Source organism: Limanda limanda, chromosome 8 (genome assembly GCF_963576545.1).
Source record: "Limanda limanda chromosome 8, fLimLim1.1, whole genome shotgun sequence".
Classification (NCBI taxonomy): Eukaryota; Metazoa; Chordata; class Actinopteri; order Pleuronectiformes; family Pleuronectidae; genus Limanda; species Limanda limanda.
Genome location: NC_083643.1, coordinates 1,286,923 through 1,314,207, shown reverse-complemented (window position 1 = coordinate 1,314,207; position 27,285 = coordinate 1,286,923). Strand labels below are relative to the sequence as shown.

The 27,285-nt window shown below is 42.8% G+C and overlaps 3 protein-coding genes and 1 long non-coding RNA gene across 6 annotated transcripts in view; 3 read left to right on the top strand and 1 right to left on the bottom strand.

Moving 5' to 3' along the window:
• On the top strand, positions 1–7,864 carry gabarapl2 (GABA(A) receptor-associated protein like 2). The gene is made up of 4 exons (XM_061077356.1): positions 1–134; positions 2,147–2,202; positions 6,168–6,340; positions 7,713–7,864. Exons 1-4 carry the CDS (start codon positions 101–103, stop codon positions 7,825–7,827), a joined length of 378 nt encoding a protein of 125 aa, XP_060933339.1. The 5' UTR covers positions 1–100; the 3' UTR covers positions 7,828–7,864.
• A 2,083-nt stretch (positions 7,865–9,947) lies between these two features.
• adat1 (adenosine deaminase tRNA specific 1) lies at positions 9,948–18,210 on the bottom strand. 2 transcript variants are annotated; one of them, XM_061077330.1, is made up of 10 exons: positions 18,180–18,210; positions 17,916–18,084; positions 16,053–16,121; positions 15,875–15,929; positions 15,633–15,763; positions 14,380–15,001; positions 13,950–14,095; positions 13,711–13,810; positions 13,015–13,101; positions 9,948–10,346 (listed from the first exon to the last, which is right to left on the bottom strand). In XM_061077330.1, the coding sequence occupies exons 2-10, from the start codon at positions 18,037–18,039 to the stop codon at positions 10,214–10,216; spliced, it is 1,467 nt and encodes a 488-aa protein (XP_060933313.1). In that variant the 5' UTR covers positions 18,040–18,084; positions 18,180–18,210; the 3' UTR covers positions 9,948–10,213. The 2 variants fall into 2 exon arrangements, with proteins under 2 accessions (XP_060933313.1, XP_060933314.1); XM_061077331.1 differs by lacking the exon at positions 9,948–10,346 and having other exon boundaries at positions 13,021–13,101; positions 13,734–13,810; positions 17,916–18,195.
• Positions 18,211–21,025: 2,815 nt separating this feature from the next.
• On the top strand, positions 21,026–22,191 carry LOC133009822 (uncharacterized). The gene is made up of 4 exons (XR_009680564.1): positions 21,026–21,071; positions 21,148–21,192; positions 21,326–21,411; positions 21,915–22,191. It is a non-coding gene; the product is annotated as an uncharacterized LOC133009822 (long non-coding RNA).
• A 1,219-nt stretch (positions 22,192–23,410) lies between these two features.
• The window catches only part of wwp2 (WW domain containing E3 ubiquitin protein ligase 2), a 45,946-nt gene continuing 42,071 nt past the window's right edge, over positions 23,411–27,285 (top strand). For both annotated transcript variants that reach the window (XM_061077312.1, XM_061077311.1), the window contains exons 1-2: positions 23,411–23,458; positions 25,602–25,683. In XM_061077312.1, the coding sequence (XP_060933295.1) occupies positions 25,614–25,683 (70 nt within the window). In that variant the 5' untranslated portion in view covers positions 23,411–23,458; positions 25,602–25,613. The remainder of the gene's footprint in view (positions 23,459–25,601; positions 25,684–27,285) is intronic.

Sequence of the window (27,285 nt, the reverse complement as noted above, 5' to 3'; positions counted from 1 at the left end):
TTGTGGTCGCTCTTCTCCGGGACGTTAGAAACCGACTGTTCCCGCAGGTCTCCGGCCTCCCCCCGCAGATCCTCCTCCTCCTCCTCCTCACGCAGCAGACATGAAATGGATGTTCAAAGAGGATCACTCCCTCGGTAACCAGCTTCGTTATGAAACACAGGATGTTGTCCTGTCATGCTCCTTCCTCCTCCTCCTCCTCCTCGCTCCTCCTCCTCCTTCCTCCTCCTCCTCCTTCCTGTCTCCCTGTTCTCCTCCTCATCCTCCTCCCTCCTACTCATCCTCCTCTTCTTCCTGTCTCCCTCTTCTCCTCCTCCTCCCTCCTCGTCCTCCTCCTCTTCTTCCTGTCTCCCTCCTCTCCTCCTCCTCCCTCCTCCTCTTCTTCCTGTCTCCCTCTTCTCCTCCTCCCTCCTCCTCATCCTCCTCTTCTTCCTGTCTCCCTGTTCTCCTCCTTTCCTCCTCCTCCCCCCTCGCCCTCCTCCTCTTCTTTCTCTCTCCTTGTTCTCCTCCTCTCCTCCACCTTCCTCCTCATCCTCCTATTCCTCTCTCCCTTTTCTCCTCCTCTAATCTTCCGACTTCTCCTCTCCCCTTACACCCTCCTCCCCTCTTCCCCTCCTCTCCTCATCCTCCTCTTCTTCCTCTCTCCCTTTTCTCCTCCTCATCCTCCTCCTGCTTCCTCGTCATCCCTCTCTGCTCCTCCTTCCTCCTCATCCACCTCCTCTCCTCATCCTCTATTCCTCCAATCCTCCTACTTCTCCTCTCCTCCTCTCCTCTCCTCCTCTCCTCCCCTCCTCTCCTTCTCTCCCGTCCTCTCCTCCTCCTCTCCTCCTCCTCCTGTGTACATTGTGTGTCTTGCCTCTTCTCCTGCTCACCTCCTCTCCTCTCCTCCTCCTCCTCCTCCTCAGTCGTCAGTGTGAACTTGATGCAGAAGGATTTTCCTCACATCACTTTTAGAGCTTGTAACACATCTACTACTAATAATTATTATTAATATATATAACTAATTAATTGATCTGATTCCAGATTTGAGTTCAGGGTAAAGTTCTCTGCTCATGTTCTCACAGCCAAGCAGACGAGTTCTGTAAAGTTTCATCATCTCTTCAGATTCAGATCAAATCAAGTGTTGTAAAGAAAGAAGGAAGACAGAAAGAGAGGTGTTTCTGAGTGTGGGTCTTTTATCTGGAGGTGAGGAGGAGAGGAGGAGAGGAGGTGGAGGTGAGGAGGAGGAGGAGAGGAGGAGAGGAGTAGAGTAGGTGAGGAGGTGAGGAGGAGAGGAGGAGAGGAGGAGAGGAGGAGAGGAGGTGAGGAGATGAGGAGGAGAGGAGGAGAGGAGGAGAGTAGGAGAGGAGATGAGGAGGAGAGGAGGTGAGGAGATGAGGAGGTGAGGAGATGAGGAGATGAGGAGGAGAGGAGGTGAGGAGATGAGGAGGAGAGAAGATGAGGAGAGGGGTAGGAGAGTAGGTGAGGAGGTGAGGAGATGAGGAGATGAGGAGATGAGGAGGTGAGGAGATGAGGAGGAGAGGGGGAGGAGAGTAGGTTTGGAGGTGAGGAGGAGAGGAGGAGAGTAGGTGAGGAGATGAGGAGGAGAGGAGGTGAGGAGATGAGGAGGTGAGGAGATGAGGAGGAGAGGAGGAGAGGAGGAGAGTAGGTGAGGAGGAGAGGAGGAGAGGAGGAGGTGAGAAGATGAGGAGGAGAGAAGATGAGGAGAGGGGGAGGAGAGTAGGTGAGGAGGAGAGTAGGTGAGGAGGAGAGGAGATGAGTAGGTGAGGAGGTGAAGAGATGAGGAGGTGAAGAGATGAGGAGATGAGGAGGTGAGAAGGAGAGTAGGTTGAAGAGGTGAGGAGATGAGGAGGAGAGTAGGTGAGGAGGTGAGGAGGAGAGGAGGAGAGGAGGTGAGGAGATGAGGAGGTGAGGAGGTGAGGAGATGAGGAGGAGAGGAGGAGAGGGGGAGGAGAGTAGGTGAGGAGGTGAGGAGGAGAGGAGGAGAGTAGGTGAGATGAGGAGGAGAGGAGGTGAGGAGATGAGGAGGTGAGGAGATGAGGAGGAGAGGAGGAGAGTAGGTGAGGAGGAGAGGAGGAGAGGAGATGAGGAGGTGAAGAGGTGATCCCTGTAATCTCTGACTTCCTGTCTGTTTCTGTCTCTCCTTCAGAGCACCGATGTGTGGAGTCGGCCAAAATACGCAGCAAATATCCAGACAGAGTACCGGTGAGAGAGTGTGTGTGTTTGTGTGTGTGTGTGTGTGTAGTGAGTGTGTGTGTGTGTGTGTGTGTGTGTAGTGAGTGTGTGTGTGTGTGTGTGTGTGCGAGTGTCTGTGTGTGTGTGTGTGTGTGTGTAGTGAGTGACAGGAAGTGTAGTAAAGCTAAGCAGAGAGTGACAGGGTGAGTCTTGACTGACAGTTGAGCCAGTCCCAGCAGCGTTGGACATCTCATCAGTCTCTGACATTCAGAGCCTGTCCTCAGTCCCAGTCCAACCAGGAAGTGACTCCTCATGGAAACTGCACAGCAAGGCCCGGAGGTTAGAACCTTCTTCCTGTGGAGCAACACTCCAGCTCCGCCTCCAGCCGCTGGAGAAAGATGGAAACTTATTATCTCTGGAGAAAGATGGAAACTTATTATCTCTGGAGAAGATGGAAACTTATCATCTCTGGAGAAAGATGGAAACTTATTATCTCTGGAGAAAGATGGAAACTTATTATCTCTGGAGAAAGATGGAAACTTATTATCTCTGGAGAAAGATGGAAACTTATTATCTCTGGAGAAAATTGGAAACTTATTATCTCTGGAGAAAGATGGAAACTTATTATCTCTGGAGAAAGATGGAAACTTATTATCTCTGGAGAAAGATGGAAACTTATTATCTCTGGAGAAAGATGGAAACTTATCATCTCTGTAGAAAGATGGAAACTCAATGTCTCTGGAGAAAGATGGAAACTTATTATCTCTGTAGAAAGATGGAAACTCATTATCTCTGGAGAAAGATGGAAACTTATTATCTCTGGAGAAAGATTGAAACTTATTATCTCTGGAGAAAGATGGAAACTTATTATCTCTGGAGAAAGATGGAAACTTATTATCTCTGGAGAAAGATGGAAACGTATTATCTCCGGAGAAAGATGGAAACTTATTATCTGTGGAGAAAGATGGAAACTTATTATCTGTGGAGAAAGATGGAAACGTATTATCTCTGGAGAAAGATGGAAACTTATTATCTCTGGAGAAAGATGGAAACTTATTATCTCTGGAGAAAGATTGAAACGTATTATCTCTGGAGAAAGATGGAAACTTATTATCTCTGGAAAAAGATGGAAACTTATTTTCTCTGGAGAAAGATGGAAACTTATTATCTCTGGAGAAAGATGGAAACTTATTATCTCTGGAGAAAGATGGAAACTTATTATCTCTTGAGAAAGATGGAAACTTATTATCTCAAGAGAAAGATGGAAACTTATTATCTCTGGAGAAAGATGGAAACTTATTATCTCTGGAGAAAGATGGAAACTTATAATCTCTGGAGAAAGATGGAAACTTATTATCTCTGGAGAAAGATGGAAACTTATTATCTCTGGAGAAAGATGGAAACGTATTATCTCTGGAGAAAGATGGAAACTTATTATCTCTGGAGAAAGATTGAAACGTATTATCTCTGGAGAAAGATGGAAACTTATTATCTCTGGAAAAAGATGGAAACTTATTTTCTCTGGAGAAAGATGGAAACTTATTATCTCTGGAGAAAGATGGAAACTTATTATCTCTGGAGAAAGATGGAAACTTATTATCTCTTGAGAAAGATGGAAACTTATTATCTCAAGAGAAAGATGGAAACTTATTATCTCTGGAGAAAGATGGAAACTTATTATCTCTGGAGAAAGATGGAAACTTATAATCTCTGGAGAAAGATGGAAACTTATTATCTCTGGAGAATGATGCAAACTTATTATCTCTGGAGAAAGATGGAAACTTATTATCTCTGGAGAAAGATGGAAACTTATTATCTCTGGAGAAAGATGGAAACTTATTATCTCTGGAGAAAGATGGAAACGTATTATCTCTGTAGAAAGATGGAAACTTATTATCTCTGTAGAAAGATGGAAACGTATTATCTCTGGAGAAAGATGGAAACTTATTATCTCTGGAGAAAGATGGAAACTTATTATCTCTGGAGAAAGTTGGAAACTTATTATCTCTGGAGAAAGATGGAAACTTGTTATCTCTGGAGAAAGATGGAAACTTATTATCTCTGGAGAAAGATGGAAACTTATTATCTCTGGAGAAAGATGGAAACTTATTATCTCTGGAGAAAGATGGAAACTTATTATCTCTGGAGAAAGATTGAAACTTATTATCTCTGGAGAAAGATGGAAACTTATTATCTCTGGAGAAAGATGGAAACTTATTATCTCTGGAGAAAGATGGAAACTTATTATCTCTGGAGAAAGATGGAAACTTATTATCTCTGGAGAAAGAAGCATCAGACGCTGTAAAGAGCCGACGGATTCATGGGTTGAAAACATCGATCCACACACACATCAGTATCTACGTTTCTGTTAAAAAACATAATTTCAAACAGAAAATATTTGCAATTATTCTCTTTTGAATTGTAAATCATTTTCTCAATTAAAGTTCTCTTTATCTATCTCTTTATATTTATTATAATAATAATTTATGGTTTAACTGTAAAATATCAAGCCTGAGTTTCATTTCCTCGTCTTGAGGGTTCGATAACAACGTCTTTAATATGTGTAAACTTATTCCTCTCTGATATTAGTATCAGCATCCGGCTCCAAAAATCCAAAACTGTGGCTTTTGATACTTTTCACTGATTCCTCAGAGAATGATTCATGGATCTGATATTTATGAGCAGGTGAATTTAAGAGACTGTTGAGGGAAATGAACTCTAATGACTGATGAAGGAAATCTGCTCTTTTCACATGTAATAATCAACTTATCATTTTTTAATATGCAGACATTCCCCCTGGGTGTAAATGCTGCTGTAATCCAGGTTCTTTCACAATGTCACACATAAATACTTCTTAAGAGAAAACTTTTGAGGAATTAAAACACAAAAAATATGACAAACAAATATGACAAGCCGGGTTTATAAAGTTGTAAAGAAGCGTCTGTCAGATGTGACACATGGATGTTAAAGTGCACGTTGAAGTTGACCTCAGCTCACAGTCACATTTCAACTGCCTGACCTGAGGAAACACAAACCCAGAGTCTTTGTGTGCAGGACAATACCAACACACAAAGATACTGTGTGTTCCTCTCTGCAGCTGTTTGAAGGGACGACTGCAGAGTGGAAGACGAATCCAACTTCCTCCCTTTGTGTAACATGAGACAAGAGACAGCTGAAACACCTGATTCTAACCTTATTCTTATTTTAATCTGAGCCATGGATCCAATGACTGTAACGTGAGGAGGTCCTTCAGGGTGAAGGTGTGAGACACGTGTCTACAGCCTTTTATCATCGGGAACAGGAATGTGTCCTGACTCCTGAGCCACATTAAGGACGTTTGACCTGCATCATAACAAATGATTCTGCAGCTTAGTGGTAACATGTGTGTAACATGTCAGAGTCCATGTGAGGAACCAGCAGGACGATGTGTGGAAGCTTCCCAGTGAGCGAGTGGACGTGTGGACGAGGTTTCTAACACGTGACGTGAAACTGAAGAACTCAAAGATCTCAGGATGAAGAAGAGGAGCCGGACACGTAGAAGACGAAGACGTCCACTTGGAAACACGAGGAGATTCCAGATCTTCTGGTGATGAGGCCGACGCCGTGTGGAGGAGCTGGAAACAACAACACTGATCTGTCCACAGCAGAGTTTATACGTCATGTCCCGCCTCCTGCTGCTCTACAGGCTCCGCCCCTCACCTGGATGTTCCCAAATGTTTCTGTTGTTGTGAACGAGTCGGAGCCGACAACCTGCTGCTGCTACACAAACACTAACTACATAACATGTCACTGAATTTTGACGTCTGTCCAAAGACAAAACATAAATCTTCTGTTTCAGCAGTAAAATGAAAAGAACCTGTGAAACTGCTTCTTCTGGACTGTGTGTGTTAACGTGTCTTAACGTGTGTTAAGGTGTGTTGACGTGTGTTAACGTGTGTTGACGTGTGTTGACGTGTGTTGGCGTGTGTTAACGTGTGTTGACGTGTGTGCTGCAGGTGATCGTGGAGAAGGTGTCCGGCTCTCAGATCGTGGACATCGATAAGAGGAAGTACCTGGTGCCCTCTGACATCACAGTGGCCCAGTTCATGTGGATCATCAGGAAACGCATCCAGCTGCCTTCAGAGAAAGCCATCTTCCTCTTCGTGGACAAGACCGTGCCCCAGTCCAGGTGAGAGCCACGCCCACCTTCCTGTTCCCAGTCCAGGTGAGAGCCACGCCCACCTTCCTGTTCCCAGGTCAGCCCGGTGGGTCGTGGAGCCGTGGAGAGGCCGGTTGGTTCCACAGTTAACGTGGCTCAATGTGAGCAACACAATTTTCACACAACCGGGCTGCGGACCCACACTCAGCTGAGACGAATCCACGACCACGAGAAACTAAGATCAGCTTCAGTTTAACTCAGTTTGTGTTTTTACCTAATTTCAGAATTAGAAAGTATTTATTGCCAAGTAGGTTTACACCTACCTGGACTTTGCTCTGGTTATTGGTGCATACAATGAACATAGAAACATAAAAACACAATAAATACACCACACATAAGAAAAACAATAAAAAACAACATATATTTACTCACTATTTACTTCTTATTTACTCACTTTTTGTAATATTTATGCAAAGTAACATTTGTTTAGACATAAACATATCTATATAAAAATATATAAAAGATATAAAAAGTGAAGTAAAAAGTGAAATGCAAAATGCAAAACAGGGAACAATGTCAAATTGCAATATGTAATGTAATGCAGTATAATATGATATAATATAATATGTGTTAATTGAACACATCCTTGAGGTTTGGGGGCGGATACAATTTACTGATTGTATCCGATTACATCTGCTACTACCACCAGGCCAACTCAGAGCGAACGTCCCATTCATGTGTGTGTCTTCATGTGTGTGTGTCTTTATCTGTTCATCTGTGATTCCATAGTGTGATACCCCCCCCCCCCCCCCCCCCTGTGAAAGAGGAGGCGGCCACACCTGCCCTCTCCATGAACACCAGACAATCATCTGTTATCTGTTGAAACAGCAGAGCCACAGCGAGGTTCCTATGAGTCTGACCTGCTTCCCACAGCCTCGTGTCCCACTGATCCTTCACCAGTGAAACCAGCGTGGTCAGAATCACTACAGGCTGGCTCACGATTGGCTAAGGGCTGGTATGGGCGGGACCTAGATATCGCGGCTCGACTCCACGATCCCGGCTGCGCAGACTTATAACAAATAAACACACTCAGAGGATTTGGCAGCAGACAAAGTTTTCTGTTTGCTGCATTTATAAATGTTTCTCACAATCAAAATCGAACACGTAAAGGTCAAGGGTCACAGCTCCGTGGTTATGACCCCATGACCCTGAGGTCACTGGGACCAGCAGATCTAATCTAATCTAATCTGAGTCTCAGATTCTCTCCAAGCGTTCTCAAGATAAAGTGTTCACAAGAGACAAAATGTCACAATGCTGCAGCAGAACTAGTGTGTGTGTGTGTGTGTGTGTGTGTGTGTGTGTGTTATCTGATCAGTGGTTCTTGTTGTGTTGTGTGTTGCAGTCTGACGATGGGCCAGCTCTACGATAAGGAAAAGGACGAGGACGGGTTCCTGTACGTGGCGTACAGCGGAGAGAACACCTTCGGTCACAACGCCTTTCACACAACACGTGGTTAATGCCCAACTGAACAACAGTCCCACACACACACACACACACACACACACACAAACACCTACACACACACACACACACACAGACAAACACAGCAGGGCCAGACGCAGGTCTTTATAAGTCTCACGTAATTAACTCACGTACACAATCTGCATTTATGGAAAATGTTTTGATAACACACACACACACACAGACACACACACACAGACACACACACACAATATGATGACCTGCAACATGATTCTACAACATGTAATTTTTACGAAAGGCCCAGATCAACTTAATGGTTTAACTGTTTAAAGGAGAGAAATATATTTAACACTGCCATGAAATAAAATTAAAATATTCACCACACATAATGAGCACATCACTCCTCATAAGTTTTATTAACGTCATCAAATAAAAAACACGCACACGCATCATTACACACGACACCAAGTTGCTTCAGTTGGTTTTCGTGAAGTTTTATCGTCACGGAGAGAAATCCTGTGATCATATATTCAATCAGTCATTAATCTCATTATGGATGTATTTATATGTCATGTATTAAGACTTAGATATGTAATCTAACTCAACACGTCCGCTCCAGCACCACGGCTGGCAGCGAGGGCGACTATAAGCATGTGACAGGGAGGCGGAGCTGGCTGCTGGCGTGGCGAATGAGGGGGCGGGGCTGTAAAGTGGCGAGGAGGCAGCGGGTGTAGAGCGTGTGTTCCACTCAGGATTCAGACCTGTGACGCCAACACGCACCTGAGTGAACTGCTGCAGAACTCCCAACACAGGGTTATTTATAAGTTTATTTAAATTTGATGCATGTTCTGTATTTAACCTCGAGCAGATTTCTGTCGTTGCCTTGATGGAGTTAAAGGAAAATGACTTGAAAACACGTCAGTGGTCCAGTGACTCACTGTGTTATCAGAACAACTGTTTACACCCCCCACGGACACACAAACACCGGGCAGCTGTGTGTTTCCTGAGCTGTGACACACACACACACACACACACACATCACACAGGTGCATGACAACAACATCACGAGCTCGGTTATCCTGAGGTTTTTACCAGATACACAACGTTCAACCCTGTCGCTGCAAATTTTAAAGTTGAACATGTTTGTGAATCAAATCAGCGGAGGCAGATTTATCCTGTGCAGAGTTTGAATCCCATAAAAACCTAAAGCCACGCCCAGTATTCCAGGTGCGGTGCTGCTCGGGTGTTTGGCTGCTCGGGCGTTCGAGAGGTGGAACCAGAACCTTTCCTCTCTCTCTCTCTCTCTCTCTCTCTGGATGAATCTGTCGCTGACGTTCTGACCACAGCTGAAGCTTCTGGAGCTGGGCTGCCTCAAGATGCTCTGTACAAGTGTCATATAATGATGATGGAATGCTATGATATGGAGGATTGTTTTATTTCATCTGTGTTGTATGATCGTTAAATATATATAAGAAGAAAACGTAGCAGAGTTTTAGATATTTGAAAAAGGTGAGGCAGCTGGAAGACCTGACCAATAAAAATCAATACAAAATGAAACGTGTCTGAATTTGATGTTCCGACATTTTTACTTTTTACATTTGGTCAAAATTAAAGGGACCATGTGCAGGTTTTGACCACTAGTAGTGCTATAGAGCAGAGTTCCATTTTTCTTTTGTATCGTTGTTAGGACACATTTAACACGATGTACGTTTCTGCCGATCACGTTTCATTTCCTGTTGCGCTGATCAACGTTAACTCGAACCTGACAACCACAGTTCACACCAAGTTCAAACCAGTTCAAACCAGTACAAACCCAACCTAAAGCAACTTCAAGCAGTGGATTAGGGTTTGAAACATCTATCATAAAAACATCCTGGACCAACGATTTCTTCTTTGACCACATACAAGTTTCAATAAGATGTAGTCGTGTTTGTGTCAATATGAAAACATAACCCTTGTATTTCTAAACCATAAATGTAAAGACTGCAGCTGTTTTAAAGCATTAAATACACAATGTGAAGCATCCTGATCATAACCTGCGACAATCTGCTGAGCTGAAGCTGTAACACAACAGATCCTCAGTCTGTCGGAGGGAAGGAGTTGATTCTAACCTGGAATCAGAGGAAACTGATTTTCCGCTGCAGTCACAACACACAATGAAAACAAATCAGTCGTCCGAGGACAGAGAACATCGGTCATCGACCTCTGAGAACAGCGTGACCGCGGCGCCCAGCAGCGACTTCCCGGGTGTCGAACAAAACCAAACAATATTTATCCACAGCTCGACCTCCGACCCGCCAGCTGTCAGGAAATCAACACTCTGGAGATGCAGTTTGTCATTTAATTGAAAGAGTCACATGATGAAGAGGATTCAGGTTGAGCCAGAGCTCCGTGGACCTGAGCAGCAGAGTGTGAGGGATCTCAGTGGAAGAGGAGCAGCTTCCTGTCGCTGCGCGGCCACAGAGGGAACGCCTGGAGGAGCAGCTGCTGCCAGGCCTGCTGGTACGAGCTGGACGCCTGCTTGTAGTCCCAGTAGGTCTTCAGCTCGCTGCTCCTGGACACAGACAGAAAGGAACTGAGTCATGTTATGGCAATTTTACGTAGTCAGGAATAAAGAGTGAATCAAACAAACTGTTAGTCTGTATTTTATTACGAGGCCTCGGACACAAATCAAACTGAGAGCAAGGCTGTCTGCTTGAGAGTGCGAAGAGTCTCTCAGTTAAGAAGCCACCCTGAGTTCCTCAAAACACTCAGAGGGACTTTACACAAACACATGAACAGGACACGTGGACAGGCAGATCATCTGATCACAGCATCAATAACATCATAAAGAAACTTAAGATTTAGCATTTGAAAAAGGAACTTTGACAAGACAGTGTCTAGACACGATCTCCAACAATAGATTTTTAGAGAAAGTTTCGGGAACAAACACACATTCAATGACTCATATGAACCCGGGTCACTTGATGCAGATGAAAACAGAAGAACTTATGATCAGATACATGTGAACCTGTGTTGACCTTACAGGCACTACAGGAACAGTATAATTTTCCACTACAGTCAGAATGTGGTTCTGTGGTGTTTCAGCCCCGGTGCCGGGTCAGTGTGTGACTCACCAGGACCTGCAGTTTAAAACCCTGAGTGTGTGTTACTGATAAAGTTCCTCCTGTTTAGAAGGTGGCTGATAGGTTTCAGGTTTTTCTCGGCCTCATCAGATCAGCTTGTTTTCTGCTGAGCACTTTCTTGAATCTACCTGCTGACTCCACAAACATCCGTCTGTCTGAGGAACTCATATCTAACAATCTGCTTATCTTATCGACTCTGAACGAGCAGGGCTCTGCAGCTCAGGTCTTCTTCCACGTCCATGGATACAGCAGTGGGCGGTAACTGGGTCAAACCTCAGGTTTCACAGGTTCTGATAAGATTCATAGATCATAAATCACTTCCTCTTTAGCAAGTGGTCTTCAATGTAAAAGCACAGCGTTCCTTTTGATGCTGCAGTGCTTTATATTAAGAATAATTACAGAGCTTTTATTTGGAAAAGTTGTGAACTTGGGTTTGAAGATTGAGTCGATTGTTAGATTGACAAAATAGTCAACGTGTAATGTATGAAAAAGTAACATCAGTTCAGTAAATCATTCAAACTTATATAGTAACCACACAAAAACAGATAAACCAGGGAGGATGAACACAATGTTTTCTAACTGCGCTCTGCACCACACACTGTAAACACACACTGTAAAAAAGTGACTGAATATTGTAGAAGAGTTCCAGGACGACTGACTAATGGCTGAACTGGTTTTCTTAATTGTCGTTAGTTATGTATTTATCAAATGTATTGGGAAAAATGACTTAGTGTAGTCAGTGGAAAATAGCTAAGTGTGGTTGAAACCTATTTTATAGTTGAAGAGAAACTTTTTGCAGACCTGTCTAAGACTCCATGACCTGAAATGTTTATGACCTGAAACCTGTCTGACCTTTCCATTACTTATTGACTGCAAATCATTTATTACCAGTCTGAACTGGTTCAGGCAAACAGCCTTGTCCTCCTATAGAAGATCCTTGTATTTGACTGTTCTCCATCTTCACTCTGAGATCCCTGTGACTCTGTGTTATTAAAATACACGTAGATATCTTTGGTGTTTCCGGCCTCTTGAATTTCCAGATTCCCATCACAAGGTTAATGGGTTTCGATATTATCAGTACACTCATCTTCCTGTGCGTTTCACCACTTAGTCCCTTTATGTCCCAGGTGTACTGGCCTTGCTCCTCCCGCCCTGAGATCAGATTCCATCAGTGACTCTGTGACACGACACAAACACTCTTTATGTTAAACAACAGAGTGTGTGTGTGTGTGTGACAGTGGAAGTCGCCTCTTGTGTAACTGGATCACAAAAGTGGTTCCATATAAAAATATCTTTACAGCTCGGCTTATACAACCATCAGACATAGATATATATAAATGTTTAAACTGTTGTGGCTGTTTTTTGTCAGAAAAGAGAAATAAAACTCTTCTTTTAAAACAAAAGGCAACTGAGGCACAGAGAAAAGGAATCTGACTCTAAGATCAGAATCCAAAGGGTGATAAACGTGATCTCTTCCTGACGCCTGTTGGTTCTGTTCCCGTCCGCCTGTTTATCTACATCCTCCTGTGTGAGCCCTGCTGCTGCCTCTTCAAAATAAAAGCATCAGTGACTTCTCAGAACCAACTAAACTAACCAGTCTGTCTGTCAATCACCACGTCTCAGCCTGTTTTCATCGACTAACTGATTCAAACCAAACTGATCAGAAACATCAGTGAGATGAGAACGAAACTGAAATGAAGAAGAACAAGTTGGAAGCACCAGCGAGTCTTGAATTCTACGTTTGATGTCTCAGACACAAATCTCTGTAGAAGGTGAACAAACCGACACGGAAAATGTTGTTAGGGCATGTGTGTGGGGGGGGAGGGGGGGGGTGTCAGGTCATCTGCCAAAATGCAGACTAACAGAGGGACCACTGTTCTCAGCCATCACACACACACACACACACACACACACACACACATGCACAAACAGAAACACACACACGAACACAAACACAAACACGTATTTTTCAGAGATTCACAGACAAAGTGATGCTGGAGATTTTCATTTTTCTGTAGTTTCGCTGTATTTCGTGTTCAGATCCAGTTTGAATCCTGCTTCAGACCTGGCGGAGGTTATGAATGAGCCTCTTGTTACCTGAGGGATGTGGGACGTGCTGACGGCTCCGTGGCTGAAACCAGAGACAGGAATGAGCGGAACAGCTCCAGTTTACACAGAAGAGACCTGGAGACACAGACATTCACTGAGCATCAATCCATCAACTGTGAATTCTCATATGAATCTATAAATACTCAGAGGTGGGAAGTAACTAAGTCACACCTGTGTTAATTGTTACGGTGCTTTATTTATATACTATTCTATACTAGAGAGTTTTTACACCTACTCAGAAAACAGTAGCATTCATTTGTCAGCTGGTTTGAAGTCATTTCATTTCTTGTGTGAATCACAATCAAGTGAATGTTGATCTTGAATCCCTGGACTTACTTATTTTAAACTTTTCCTTCTGGAACATTTTTCATGCTCATAAATCTTTTCTTTCTTTAACCTGTTTTCTAGTCGATTGTGTTTCCTTTGATTTGAAGTCATCTTGGTTTCAGTGAAAAAGTCTCTGAACTTCATTAATGTGACGACGACCTTCACAGGGAAACTTTTTACTTTTACTCTCTGAGTTCGATTAAGAGCCTGAACTTTTATACATTTACTGGAGTAAAGAGGTTGAATCAATACTTATAGTTTTACTTGAGTTGTTTTTAATAAAAGTGTCTGTACTTGATTAAGGAATGTGTGAACTTTTCTATATGATCTGATGGAAAATTAGTGTTTTGGCTCCACCTGGATTTCGCGGTGCCCATCACCTTCTTTGTGACTCCGTGCTTGTAGCCGTTGGCAGTGACATCTAGTGGCTGTTCACTCACATTACACCAACTGATGGCTGAAAGAAATAAACAACAACGCTTTGTTATTCTGCATTTAAGTTTTTCCTTTACATTATTAATTTGACTTTACAAACAGAGATTTGACCCTGGCTGTATTGGTTCTGTGAGACAGATCCTGGGCTGTTGTTACACTACCTGCCCCACAGGGGGAGATGCGTCCCTGTGTGGCCTGGTGCTGCCGCTCCGTCTGAGCCTGGCTGAAGCGGAACTCCAGGCCGGACTGGAGCAGCTCGGGTGGAGTCACAGAGAAACCAGCAGGGAGGTCGGTCACATGGGAACACCTGAGGAGCACAGGAGGACTAGAATCAAGTTCTGCTCCGAGCTCTGATCCCTACGAAAAGAAGCCGTGGCAATGAGTTATTAAGGAACAAGATAAATAACTCTCTCTCTTCCTGCCACTAACAAATCCTCTCATCTTTCCCTTTTCCCAGATGCACCAGGTGTGACATCAGTGTTGTTAAATTAGCTTATTACAGTAAATGATCTGTTTATATATAAAGACTCCCTTATATCATTCTGGCCCAAACGTCTATTTCAGCTGGGTTCTATCCTCCATTCCCCTCACCGTGTCACCAGAGCTCTGTTCATGACCTCTTTGCTGTACGGGCACTTCCCCACCACCAGCGTGCTGAAGTACAGCGCCCCCTGGAGGTAATGGGACAGCAGAGCACCCTGGAAGCCCAGCACTGCCCAGCGGGACAGCTTGTCCGTACAGGACAGGGAGAGAGTCGGTTCCCCTCGACCCGGCTTCACCCGCAGCTCCCCCGTGCTGTGGTACCCCGACCCGGGCTGCAGGGGGTCCGCTGCCCCCCCGGGGACACACTTGGCCCCCGTTCTGTGGACGTCAGGGACCCGCCCACCTAGTCCAGTGCTGGCACAGGGGCCTCTGGTAGCACTGGCCTCTTCTTCTCTGGTTTCCTCTGGTGTTTCTGTGGCTTGAGTCTGAGAGAAACCTTCACTTTGACATGACTTTGAGGGGAAAGATGTTTTTGTGTCTCCTCCGTCCTCTGTCCTCGTCTCCTGATTGTCCACACGAGCCAGCTTGGTGTGTGGCCCTTCACTTGGATCCTCAGATTTCCTTTTCAAATCTCCTCCTGCTCCCGTCCCCTCACGACTCTTTTCAGAGGCGCCAGGGGGGCGGGGCTGAGACGGGCTGTCAGTCATGGGGATGATGGAAGCGTCTCCACCTGGTGGAAGACAGGAAGACGGATTACTGATTCTGGATCACACACAGGGACATAAAGCTCTCTAGTCAAATCCTGAACTGCAATAACTCCACCAACCAGCACCCTGGAATATTTGCATATTTGCACCAGCACCATAACAAGCATATTTGAACATTTGCACTACTGCACAAATTGAACATTCACCTGTAAGGATATATATTTAGATGTATATATTTTATTTTCTATTTTAAATTTTTGATATTCTATTTCATTGTTATTCTATTTGTATTCTCTTTTTTTATTCTATTTTATACTTGAGCATTGCTTAAAGAGAGTGTGTGACCCAAGCATTTCATTGACAGTGACTACTTCATGTTATCTCTGTTCATTTGACAATAAAAAATCTTGAATCTTGAATCACGCTTTGTTCTTCATATGAACAAGAATAAACTATAACTTGATTTAAATCCTGTGGATGGTGTCACATAAGATGCTGGAAGTCATTTATAGGGCTGAATTAAATTAATATAGATTTCCCACGATTCAATTTCTATTTAAAGGATCAAATGTCAATTCTAAAAAACCCTAAGACAGTATCTCATATAGTTGATATCTACTGACGGCCGGTGAACTGGGAGCAACCTGGACTCACAGGGAGTGTGACTGGTGAAGAAGAGGAAGGAAACTCCCGGCCGGAGCCTCCACTTCCCCGGCTCCTCAGACGGACAAAACACGGAGCTGCTGCCTCCGCTCACAGCCGAGTGCAGCTGCTGGAGGAGGTATCTACACACAGACACACACACACACACACACACGCACACAGACACACAAGTAACAGAATGAAGAAAACCATATCAACCTGCTATACACATTCAACTGAATAAAGACTCAGACCTGATACATCCTCTCCTGGCGATGACTTCTGCATGACTGTCGTTCAGGACGTCGCCTGCAGGGATAAAAAGATTGTTATGATGAAAAACTAAAATAGAATAAATCTATTATTACCAACTCAAAGGGGGAAAAAGACAGAAAAGAGACATAATGGTAATAAAGATAATAGCACACACACCATTAGGACTCATGTGTGACTGTCCAATACATTTGGTTCCAGTTCCCAGGGAAACGACCTCGGTCTTAACTGTGAAAGAAAAGATAAATATTATATGGATTAATAAAATGCCATTTATAACATATTACACCTTTAAAGATCTTTATCTTTCATATTCTAAACGGATCATGGGTTTGTGTTGATCTCGTACACGTAGAGAGAGAATTCCTCTTTCCTCACACTGTGACCTTCACGCTTTTATTTCTCATTTAATCGATTTATTCATTGTTATTCTCTGTGTGAGTCTTTATTTTTAAATGCTTTCTTGTTGTATTGTGTTGTCATGGTGACTTTAGATAGATAGATAGATAGATAGATAGATAGATAGATAGATAGATAGATAGATAGATAGATAGATAGATAGATAGATAGATAGATAGATAGATAGATAGATAGATAGATAGATAGATAGATAGATAGATAGATAGATAGATAGATAGATAGATTACTTTATTCATCCCCGAAGGGAAATTAAGTCGTCATAGCAGCCGGTATATTTGAATACAATAAAATACAATACAATAGAATAAAATAAAAAATATTGAGGTAGAAAGAATAAAAACAGAAACACAAGATAAATAGGTAGATAAGGTGCAGTGGCAAGATGATGGTAATAGTACTGATGATATGATGGTAAAGTTATTGTTAGACAGTATATAAAAATAGTACAGTATATATAGTATATAATATAACACAATACATATTTATATATGATAGTAAATATACCAATATAATAGCAGTATATAGTAATAATGGCAGAAACAGTATAAATAATAATAATAGTAAATATAATAATAATATGTACACATGTATAAATATGTGTATATACAAGAATATACAAAGAGTATGATAATATGATATGATATATAGTAGAGGTATAAATATAAGTAGAGGAAGCCATGTTTTTTTTGGGGAATGTTTTCAGAAGAAGTTCCAACACAAACCTTTATAAGATATGAAGGCTGTGCAACAAATTAATAAAAGGTCAATAAAGAAGTGAGTCTGCAGCTGATTATTTCATCTTTTGTTCTGTGTGTATGTTTTATTTATTTTGAAAAGTTTTTATTTGTCTTTGTCTTATATTTCCATGATGTGTTTAGTATCTTTGTGCAGCACTTTGAACTGACTGAGATCAGATCAGTTTTTTGGACCTTCAGATCTTTACTGATCCTCCAGAGATGAGATGAGATGGAAACACAAACTGTTTTATCAGCGACACAAAGTTTAGAGTCATTGGTGGGAAGTAACGAAGTAGAAATACTTTGTTACTGTACTTAAGTAGATTTTTCACATATCTGTACTTTACTTGAGTATTTATTTTCCTGACTACTTTTTACTTTTCTCTCTCTCTCTCTCTCTCATATCTAGGGTTAAAAATTTGTAAAATTATACATTATATACATTATATTCATATTGTTGTTATAATTTTTCAGTCAGTTGAGATAAATCTTGAGGAGAAACATTTTGGTTTGTTTTGTGTCTGTATAGGACTACTATAAAAAGCACTTTGCATTTTTTATTTTGGTACTTGTACTTTTACTTTTGATACTTAAGTACATTTCAACACCAGATTCTTTTGATACTTAAGTACATTTAATATGAGTTACTTTAAGACTTTTACTCAAGTCATTTTCTGACGGGTGACTTTTACTTTTACCGAAGTCACTTTCAAGAAAGATATCTGTACTTTTACTCAAGTATAGTTTTCAAGTACTTTATACACCACTGGTTATAGTTGTGTTCATGTTCTCAGTGATTTATAGATATAGATTAAATGATACTAGAGGCGTTCCCTGTGTCACATGTTCCTGCTCCCAGTCGCACCTGCGTCGGTCTGGAGCACCGCGGCCAGCAGGCTCCACTCCCTGCCGGCCTCGGGCCTCCCTCTGCGGGGAAGCGACTCCAGGCGAGCGTAGCACAACCGGGCGATGTGGTCCGGGTCCGCCATGTTGGGACGGGAGGAACCGGAGGAACCGGACCCGCTGGGAGTCAACTACCGGAGGAGAAGTGTCTAAATGAATCACAACTCACGTGATCACAACAACAAATAAAGTTTTAAGAGATTCAAACCGGTTTTAATAAACAAACCGTTCTACCGGAAAACTGCTCGAGAAGAAGAAGAAGAGGAATCACTTCCGGGTGCTGCTACCGGAAGACTGGTTTACCTTTCACAATAAAGATCCTTTGTTTCTGGATAACGGATTATTACAGATTACAGATTATTATCTATTGTTCTGGTTTTCTCATTGGGAGCAAAAATAAAAAAAGATCAGCAGGTTTTATATAAGCTTCAAAAATAAGACAGAGGGAATAAAAACATTCTGAAAATATACCTGACTATAGTATATAAAAGATTATTAATATAACACTGAAAATTCCTAATTATAAATACATTAGGGTATCATTATTATGACATTAAAGGTCAGGTCTGGCCCTATTGAAATTGTAATGATTATTTTATTATTATTATTCCGGCAAATGAATTGGCTTTTTGAGGCTTTAACCTGCTCAAATTTTTACCAAAATTTGCAGAAAGTTAGAAAGTGGTGAAAATTTACGTATTCTGGAGGAATTTTCAATGGGCGTCGCAAAATGGCTCAACGGTGCCCCCCTGAGACCCCCGGAACATGTTCACATTGACATCAAAAATCAATATACAGTACAGGTGTATCATGAGCAGACAAACCAAAAAGTCTTAGGTGCAATTGGAAAAACACAACAGGAAGCCTGCTATTTTGCATTTAGTGGCCATTTTGGCCATTTTCCACATTTTTACTTTGAGGTACTTGTACCAGGGCTTTCATCAGATCAACTTCAAATTGAGATGAGTGTCATCACAACAAGACGGAGATTAAAAGTTATTAACAGATCGATTTTTTGTCACACGGTGTCACCGTGGCGTGACATTAAAACACGATGTTCTGTAACGCGGACATACATGGACCATGAATCCTTTGATGCTGAGCCGTACACAAACAACTCCACTCCTGCAGTGACAGTGGTCATAATTCAAAGAATCTTTATGCTTGCAAAGGTGCATCTCTCTCTCTCTCTCAGAATTGGAACATTTCCTCAAACCGTGTAAAGATTGAGGTACGGCGAAGGTTCATCCTTGGCCAAAGGAGACAATGTTGTCATAACTCACTGTGCATTGTCCCATCGCCACCAAACTTCTGTCTCATGATCAGAGTCCAAGCCTGAACAGCTCTATGTGTCAATATCTCCTCAGTCATTATTTATTTTTTTCAGGCAAAAAGCATGCAACGCTTCAAAATGCATTTGCTCGGGCCCGGCCAGTGCTGCTTTGCAGTCCTAGAAATTTTAGTTTGGATTGAATCTCCTGATGTTTGCATCACTTATGTGAATTATGACAAGTGTCTGAATCTAAAAGCATCCTGCTGCACATTAGTTCATCGTAACATATTCACACAGTCTCTGGTCGACGGGGGAAAGTCGGTGCTGATGGATATTTTCTCTACATGCAACTAGCACATGACGACAGAGGAGACAGTTCACTGAGGGGAAGTGATCAACAGGAAGTCAACGCCACATTGCACTTTTTACTAAGAACCGAGAAGCAGAGGAGAGACAGAAGAAGAATGGATGAAATCAAACGGATTCAAATATCTTTACATCTGCTACTGCTGCTGATTCCGTTTACAGGTGAGAATAAATACACTTACACAACTTTATCTGTGTGAACAATAAGAATAATACCAGATTGTTTGTGTTTGCTTTTAAAAGTGAAGAGTTTCACTGACGTGTTGTGGCACAAGTCTGGCTCATTCAGGGGACTGATGCTTATGAGTACTCTGATATTGTAGTTGTGTATATTTGTGTACTGGATCATTCCTCATATTTTGATCTGCCCTTTAACTCACGGTTTAACCGGTTAGATTTGGAGGTTAAAGGTCAAGGTTTCAGGTTTTTGGCCTCTCGCACATCTGAATTTATTCAGATTCTGACCAGTTGTCTCCTCGAATGAAAACTTAACGGATTAGATTTCAGTGATCAAGTGTCAGAGTGACCTCATGAGTCTGGAGACAAAGGTACGTAGACTGGAACTGGACTGGTTGGCTGAGGCGTTCAAATGCAGGGAGAAATCTGTAGTTGATGTTTTTCAGGTTTATCTTGTCAGTCAAGCTCCATTTTGTCTTAATTTACAAAGTTATGTCTAAAAGAATCCTCACATTCAGAAGTGTATGAAAATATGAGTATTTGTCTTGGTTTAGATTAATTGTTGCTGTCTCTCTCTCATTTCCTCCACAGAGCTCGCTGACCAACATTCCTTCGTCATCATCAGAGCTGGAGCTGAAGTCACTTTGCCTTGTGACAAGATGAGAGATGATCATGTGAACTGTGGAGCTACTGACTGGCGCTTCACTGATTCACAGTGGACTGCAACAGTAAACCTGTTTGTAAACAGGCAGCTCGACACATCTGTGATTTCCAAATCTCAAGCAGACAGACTACGTCTTGCTGCAAACTGTTCTCTGGTTATTAGGGAGGTCACAGCTGAAGATGCTGGTCAATACGACTGCATACAGTTTGACCAGACACCACAAAGAGATGAATATCATGTGGTTTATCTCTCTGTTGTCAACGGTGAGTAAAAGAGTCTCTTCATAAAGACATGATGATAATTCTGATCATTCTGATGGACATAGTTTCACTCATGTTATCTTTCTCTCACAATATCTCCATCATCACCAGTGACTGAGCAGAACAGAACTGATGAGGTGACGTTGAGCTGCTCTGTGTCACCATATGAAAGCTGCAGTGAAGTGAAGTGGCTGTTTATGAATATGGATGTGACTGAAAACAACAAAGACCTGAAGACATCACAGTCTTACTGCTCGGCCAATGTGAGCTTCTCAAAATCCCATTTTGTTCACGAGATGAAGAACTATAGCTCATTAACATGTGAAGTGAAGGATCGTTACACAGAGGGAAAGTTTTCCTTCATCCCTCCGTCATCAGGTGAGAAAACACAGAACACGATGAACTGCTCCTGATCCAATAAATTCCATTTGTTAATACATTTCTTTTTCTTAAGAAGGAAAGAACGAACCAGATCCAGGAAACAATGAGATGACAACAGGTACTGAATATTCACTGCACCTCTCATTCATCTCTGTGCTGCTGCGTGTTGATGGATTTAATGTTAACAACATGTGTAAATACAGGAAGTTGGACTGAACAGGAAACTAAAGCTCTGGTCATTCTGTTCACAGATTGGTGGTGGTACATTCGTCTGGTTGTGGGTTTTGCATCAATCGTAACATTGGTTGTGATTCTCATCAGATGCAGAAGAAACAAGGTGGGAACATTCACAGATGAAACTAATATGTCACTTATAGAGATTATACCTCCGCCAAGTTTTTATTTATCTTGTAATAACGCCGTGAAATAATGATGTCATCATAAACTCATAAGTTTTAACGTGAAAGTTAAAGTCATGGATGTCTCTTTGTGTTTGATACAAGTTGTTATGCTGTGATGGTTTTGTTAGCACTGCATTAGTTTATTTAACTTTAATAATTATTTGCTTTGTGTTGTCTCTCTGTCACTATGGTAACCGTGCTACATCCTGACCTGCGGTGTTATACATCCTGTTCTGTCTTTTATTTTAAGTCCATTTTTATCATACTTCCTCATCTACATTTGTATTTGTTATGTTCTTTGAAGCACATTGAACTACACTAACTTGATGAAAGCTGCTATACAGATGATTGATTGATTGATTGATTGATTGATTGATTGATTGATTGAATGATTGATTGATTGATTGATTGATTGATTGATTGATTGTATATCCTACAGATCCAGGGTGGTGATGTTGCAGTGGCCTTCAGCACTGTGGAAGCTCCCTCCTCTTCTACTGGACCCTCAGCTGATCCCAGCAGCCTCTATGAGAACGTCACAATCATACAATAGTAGAGTCACATTTGACATCGATATATTTATATCAGGAATCATTTGTTACAACTTTCTGCTGTGAAAACAAAGTCACTCGTAATAATGTGATTCTCATTAGATAGAAAAGAAACGAAGGTGGGAACATTCCCAGAGGAAACTTTGATTTAGTTTAAACTTCTGCCAAGGCCCGAGTGTCTGTAAAGTTTTATATAAAAAGTCATTTTTATCGCGTGGACTGGATTTGAACCAGTTTTCAGCCATTTGATTGATTCTTGAAGTTTGTCGTCCAAAACCTTGAATATTTTATCCTGTATCTTCATGTTCTTCTGATCCAGCTGTTATTCTCATACATTACAATGGTGACGTGTTATTTGTAAGAAAATGTACTTTCTTGATTGTTCTTGTTCTGGGTTTGTACCCTCATGGTTGATGCTCTTATTGTAAATTGGTTTTCTTTATATATTATAAATCTTTCTTTTATATTCACACAGTCTTTTGTATCTCTGTGTAATCAAAATTCTAACGACTCTACGTACTGTAAATTATAGTTCAATCCTGCAAGGTTAACATGAGTAAAATATCTTTTCTGGTGACAGGCTGTGGTACAGTTCATGAACTCTGCCTCCTCCATGTTAGAAGAAGGGACATGCAACAAACCACATTTTTTTTTTCAAAGATGATTTTTGTAATTTTATGTATTTATGTTCAAGAGTTCTTGTTTCCCAAATTTCCCTCAGCATCATTTAAATACCTATCTGAAGAATAGTTCTAATGAGTTATTTGCGATATGATTAATTAAAGATATAAAAAGACGTAATTATTGACTCACTCCTGATTGGTCCAGCTTGTTTATTGACAGGACTTGTATCCGAGATACAATGAAGATGGAAATGAAGTGAAATGAAGATATTTCGGCTTCATTTCTAGACAGTGGGAGGAAGTAGAGACACAACCTCCTTTTTTATTTACAATCTGTGAGAGGACAGCATCCAAAAGTGAAGCCAGAACATCTGGACTGCCCCCTGGTGGCCGGCGCACATGAGTCATACGCTCCATGTTATCATATGGGACATGGATCTAAATATAGTAATCTAAGTGCACATTAAATGAACACGTTTCTGACACATTTTCTTTAAATGATTGATTTATGATGAGACTCACTCCTGATTGGTCGAGCATGTGTATGGACGGATGTAAACAACACGTCATCCACCTTATTTACAGGCTATGGTCGTTAGATATTTGCATCACTCTCAATATTTCTTAATAGGATTATTTGTTTTATAGTTTAAAGAAAAAATAAATATGATGTTTTGAGAGTAAAGCGATGTTAATGTTAATGACCCACAATCCTTTGTGTCACAGAAACGGGAGCAGGTCACGTGGTTTCGTCAGTGAGGCGGAAATGAAAGTTCGCTATTGACATCAGCGGAGCTCAGCTGAAGAAGGTACGGGACCGACTGCGCCTCAGCCCGGCTTGTTGTCGTGTCACCGGCCGCCTCCGGTCCTGACAGGGACCGGGGAGCCGCCGGGGCTGCGTCACGGTTCACCGGGGAACCGGAGCAGCTTTTACCGGCTCGTCCTTTGACGAGAAGCCGCCGCGGAGCTAGCGGCTAGCGGCTAGCTTCCTCCGTCGCAAGCTAGCAGCAGTTAGCCTCAGCCGGACCGGAAGTGAGCGACTTCACCTTCAAAACAAACGGAGCTAAGGAAGCAAATGTTGCTTCTCGTTAAGCATATTTGATATTTATAGAATCTCTTTAATCTTCATGATAAACTCGGTTCAAGTGTTTTTCATACACTCGCTCATGCGCTGTGTGTTAGCCATGTTTTGTGCGAGATGAGTTGTAGTTTGGAAAACGAAACCGGAAGTGTGAAGATTAGCCTGTGGCCAGCTTGACGGTGATGGACACAAATACCCTGATCGTCTTCCGTGTTTGTGTTGAGTGCGCAGCAGCCAGAGGTGTTTGATCAGGTGGGGGGGTGGGGGGGGTGGGGGGAGTTGGATCTTTAATGTGAAGGTCAGTGAGCTTCCGGTGGTCAGCTGCTCCCCGGGGGGGGGGGGGCTGTGGGTTAATTCACTGTGACTCCGGGTTGAACTGGTGCCAGGTCTGATCCCAGCAGTCACCTTGGTGCTGGTGCAGTGATAACATGAGGATGAGGAGGAGCCCCTTCTTCCTCCTCCTCCTCCTCCTCGTCCTCTTCTTCTTCCTCCTCCTCCTCCTCCTCCTCTTCCTCCTCTTCCTCCTCCTCCTCCTCTTCCTCCTCCCGTCCTTCTCCTCCTCCTCCTCCTGCTTCTCCTCCTCCTCCTCCTCCTCCTCTTCCTCCTGCTCCTCCTCTTCATCCTCCTCCTCTTCCTCCTCCTCCTCCTCCTCCTCCTCTTCCTCTTCCTCTTCCTCCTATTCATCCTCCTCTTCCTCCTCCTTGTCCTCCTCCTCCTCTACCTCCTCCTTCTCCTCCTCTTCCTCCTATTCATCCTCCTCTTCCTCCTCCTTGTCCTCCTCCTCCTCCTCCTCTTCCTCTTCCTCCTCCTCCTCCTCCTCCTCCTCCTCCTCCTCCTCCTCCTCCTCCTCCTCCTCCTCCTCCCCTCTTCCTCATCATCTTCCTCTTCCTCTTCCTCCTCCTCCTGCTCTTCCTCCTCCTCCTCTTCCTCCTCCTCTTCCTCCTCCTCTTCCTCCTCCTCCTCCTCTTCCTCTTACTTCTCCTCCTGCTCTTCCTCCTCCTCTTCCTCCTCCTCTTCCTCCTCCTCCTCCTCCTCCTCCTCCTCCTCCTCCTCCTCCTCCTCCTCCTCCTCCTCCTCCTCCTCCTCCTCCTCCTCCAGCTTCTCTTCTCTCAGCTCTGACTTTGACTCAAGGTGATGTGTGTAGGTCTGATGACTTCCACTGTGCCTGGTGGTGGTGGGGGGGGGGGGGGGCAGCCAGGTTGCGTGGATAGATCCTCACTTTGTTGTGTTTGTGTGGTTTGTTGTGATGAAGTGACAGCACGTCGCCAACAATCACAACATTTTCAGAACACGAGAGAAGATGGTGAATGTCCCCTGGATGTTGTACAGAGACCATCGCTGCATTAACAGCACCCCCCCCCAGAGTCCTGTCAGTTTTATAAAGTAGTCTGGTGCTCCGGTCAAACCCCTAGGATGACCTGTACCCTGGGAGGATGACCTGTACCCTGGGAGGATGCAGCTGGTGAAGGGAACCAGAAGATGAGGTTGTGGTTTGTGGAGATGTCTTCATAACAACATCTACCACCAGGATGCCCAGAGAGTGAGGAATCCACGAAGACGCTCCGTGCCAGACTATATGATTCTGGAGATTATTGTTTTTGTTGACAGCAGGTCGACATCGGCCCTCGTCCCCGTGTGATTGGCTCCTCTTTGTCATCCTGAGACAGTTTTATTGTTTATATTGTTTCCAGTTTCACGTCTGTCTTGATATAGAAACGTCGTCAACAAACCAGCTCACTCACTGAGACATTCTCCTGCTGTATTCTCTGCCCGACCCCTCATTACCTGCAGTATCAGAGACGTTTCTGATCCTGGTATCTGTATCAGAACATCTCTAAGTTTTGTTTGTTTGTGTTTTCTGGTTTCTCCAGAGCTGTGATGTCATGGCAGCTGCCACTGTGAGCAGACCCGCTGCGGTCCACACCTCCGAGAAGTCCCAGCTGATCCTCAAAGGTAAATACCTGTTTTCTAACTTCTCATAACTGAGGCAGAAACATGTGTTTGTTTGGTTTCCAGACGAGAAAACATATTCTGTTGGACCTTTTCTTCATTAGATTAGATTAGATTAGATTCAACTTTATTGTCATTGCACAGTACAAGTACTAGTAACGAAATGCAGTTTAGCGTCTTAACAAGAAGTGCAAAAAAAAGGCAGTAAAAGTGCAGAGTATTGTGCATATTAAAGTGAAAATGTAAATAAATAGGATCTGTACAGTAAGAAATATATATGGAATATTACAGTATTAACAGGAATTGTAAGATATAGGGACGATGAATACACTATGAGCAGGATAAAAATATAAATATATATGAATATGAATACACTATAGGCGGGGTAATACAGTAGTAAAAAAGTAACAGTCAGTGCACAAATGTATCATCTGGCTCATGTCACCTGTGCTGATCTGTCCATCATATAACGAAAATATCCTCTCTGAATGAAGAATGGCATTTTTGTCACATTATTCCGTCCCTTCTTCCCTTCTTCCCTTCTTCCCTCTTTCCTTCCTTCCTTCCTTCCTTCCCTCTTGCCTGGTACCTCACAGTTTGTATTGCAGATGTGATATTGTGCATCCTTGCTCATGGTGGTAAAGTTGTATGACTTCCTCCAGCTGTGTGAACAGTTGACCTGCAGGTCAGACCTCATTCAGACAGGAAGTGGAGCAGCTTCACACCTTTTTAACGCGTCAGGACAAATCATGATGGTTGTTCTTGTGTGACCTTTGACCTCCAGCCTGATCTGCTGTAAACGTCTTGATGCTTTAGTGAACTGATGCGTTGTGAAACTGTAAAACCCAGGATGTTGTTGTTGCTTCACAGAGACTGAAGTTATCTCAGTGTCCTGTTCCTCAAATAGATCACAACTCAGTTTATTTATTTATCCATCTAATAATTCCAGAAGTCTGGCTTTGGACACACGATTCATTCAATATTAATGAACTTGATTAAACCAGTTAACGGCTCTGTAGCACTGGCGACTGGGACTCATCAATGTGAGTGGTGTTATGGATCAGAATGGGATAATCCATGTTAGTTGAGATCCACTGAGGTTTTCTATAAAAAGCTCCATAAAGTCCCATGTGACCTTCAGCTCTGACTCACCTCCTCATCGACCTCCTGACCTGTCATTGATCTTCTCCCATCCTCTCCTCCTCCACTCTTCCTCCTATCGCTCTATCGCAACCAACTTTTCATTCTTCCCTCTCTGGTGCTTTTCCACGTCTCTGTAGCTCCTCCCCCTGACGGCTGCGAGTGAGTCACAGTTTGTTTTTCTGGCGGTTTACGACCCCAGAGATCAGTAACTGGCTGAGATCTGTACAGACAGAAGCCTCTTCCCTCTGTCGTCACTCCCTCGGTCGACCTCTGGTCCTGATCAGACGCACCCAGAGGAACCAGGCTGCGTGTCTGAACTCCGGAAATGATTCAGGACGAACTGACACAAGCTGCAACAAGATTCTCCGCAGGCCCACAAGAATTTAGAACCACTAAATCTGTCTTTCGAACCATCTGTAGACTTTTTTTCCCCCACATCCACGGACTGAGATTAAAATAACT

Coding starts and splice junctions, on each gene's coding strand:
- gabarapl2 (XM_061077356.1), top strand. CDS start 101: ATGAAATGGATGTTCAAAGAGGATCACTCCCTCG. Junction 2,203..6,167: donor AATATCCAGACAGAGTACCG/GTGAGAGAGTGT, acceptor TGTGTGCTGCAG/GTGATCGTGGAGAAGGTGTC. Junction 6,341..7,712: donor AAGACCGTGCCCCAGTCCAG/GTGAGAGCCACG, acceptor TGTGTGTTGCAG/TCTGACGATGGGCCAGCTCT.
- adat1 (XM_061077330.1), bottom strand. CDS start 18,039: ATGGCGGACCCGGACCACATCGCCCGGTTGTGCTACGCTCGCCTGGAG. Junction 14,096..14,379: donor AACAGAGCTCTGGTGACACG/GTGAGGGGAATG, acceptor TGTGCTCCTCAG/GTGTTCCCATGTGACCGACC. Junction 13,811..13,949: donor CATCTCCCCCTGTGGGGCAG/GTAGTGTAACAA, acceptor TATTTCTTTCAG/CCATCAGTTGGTGTAATGTG.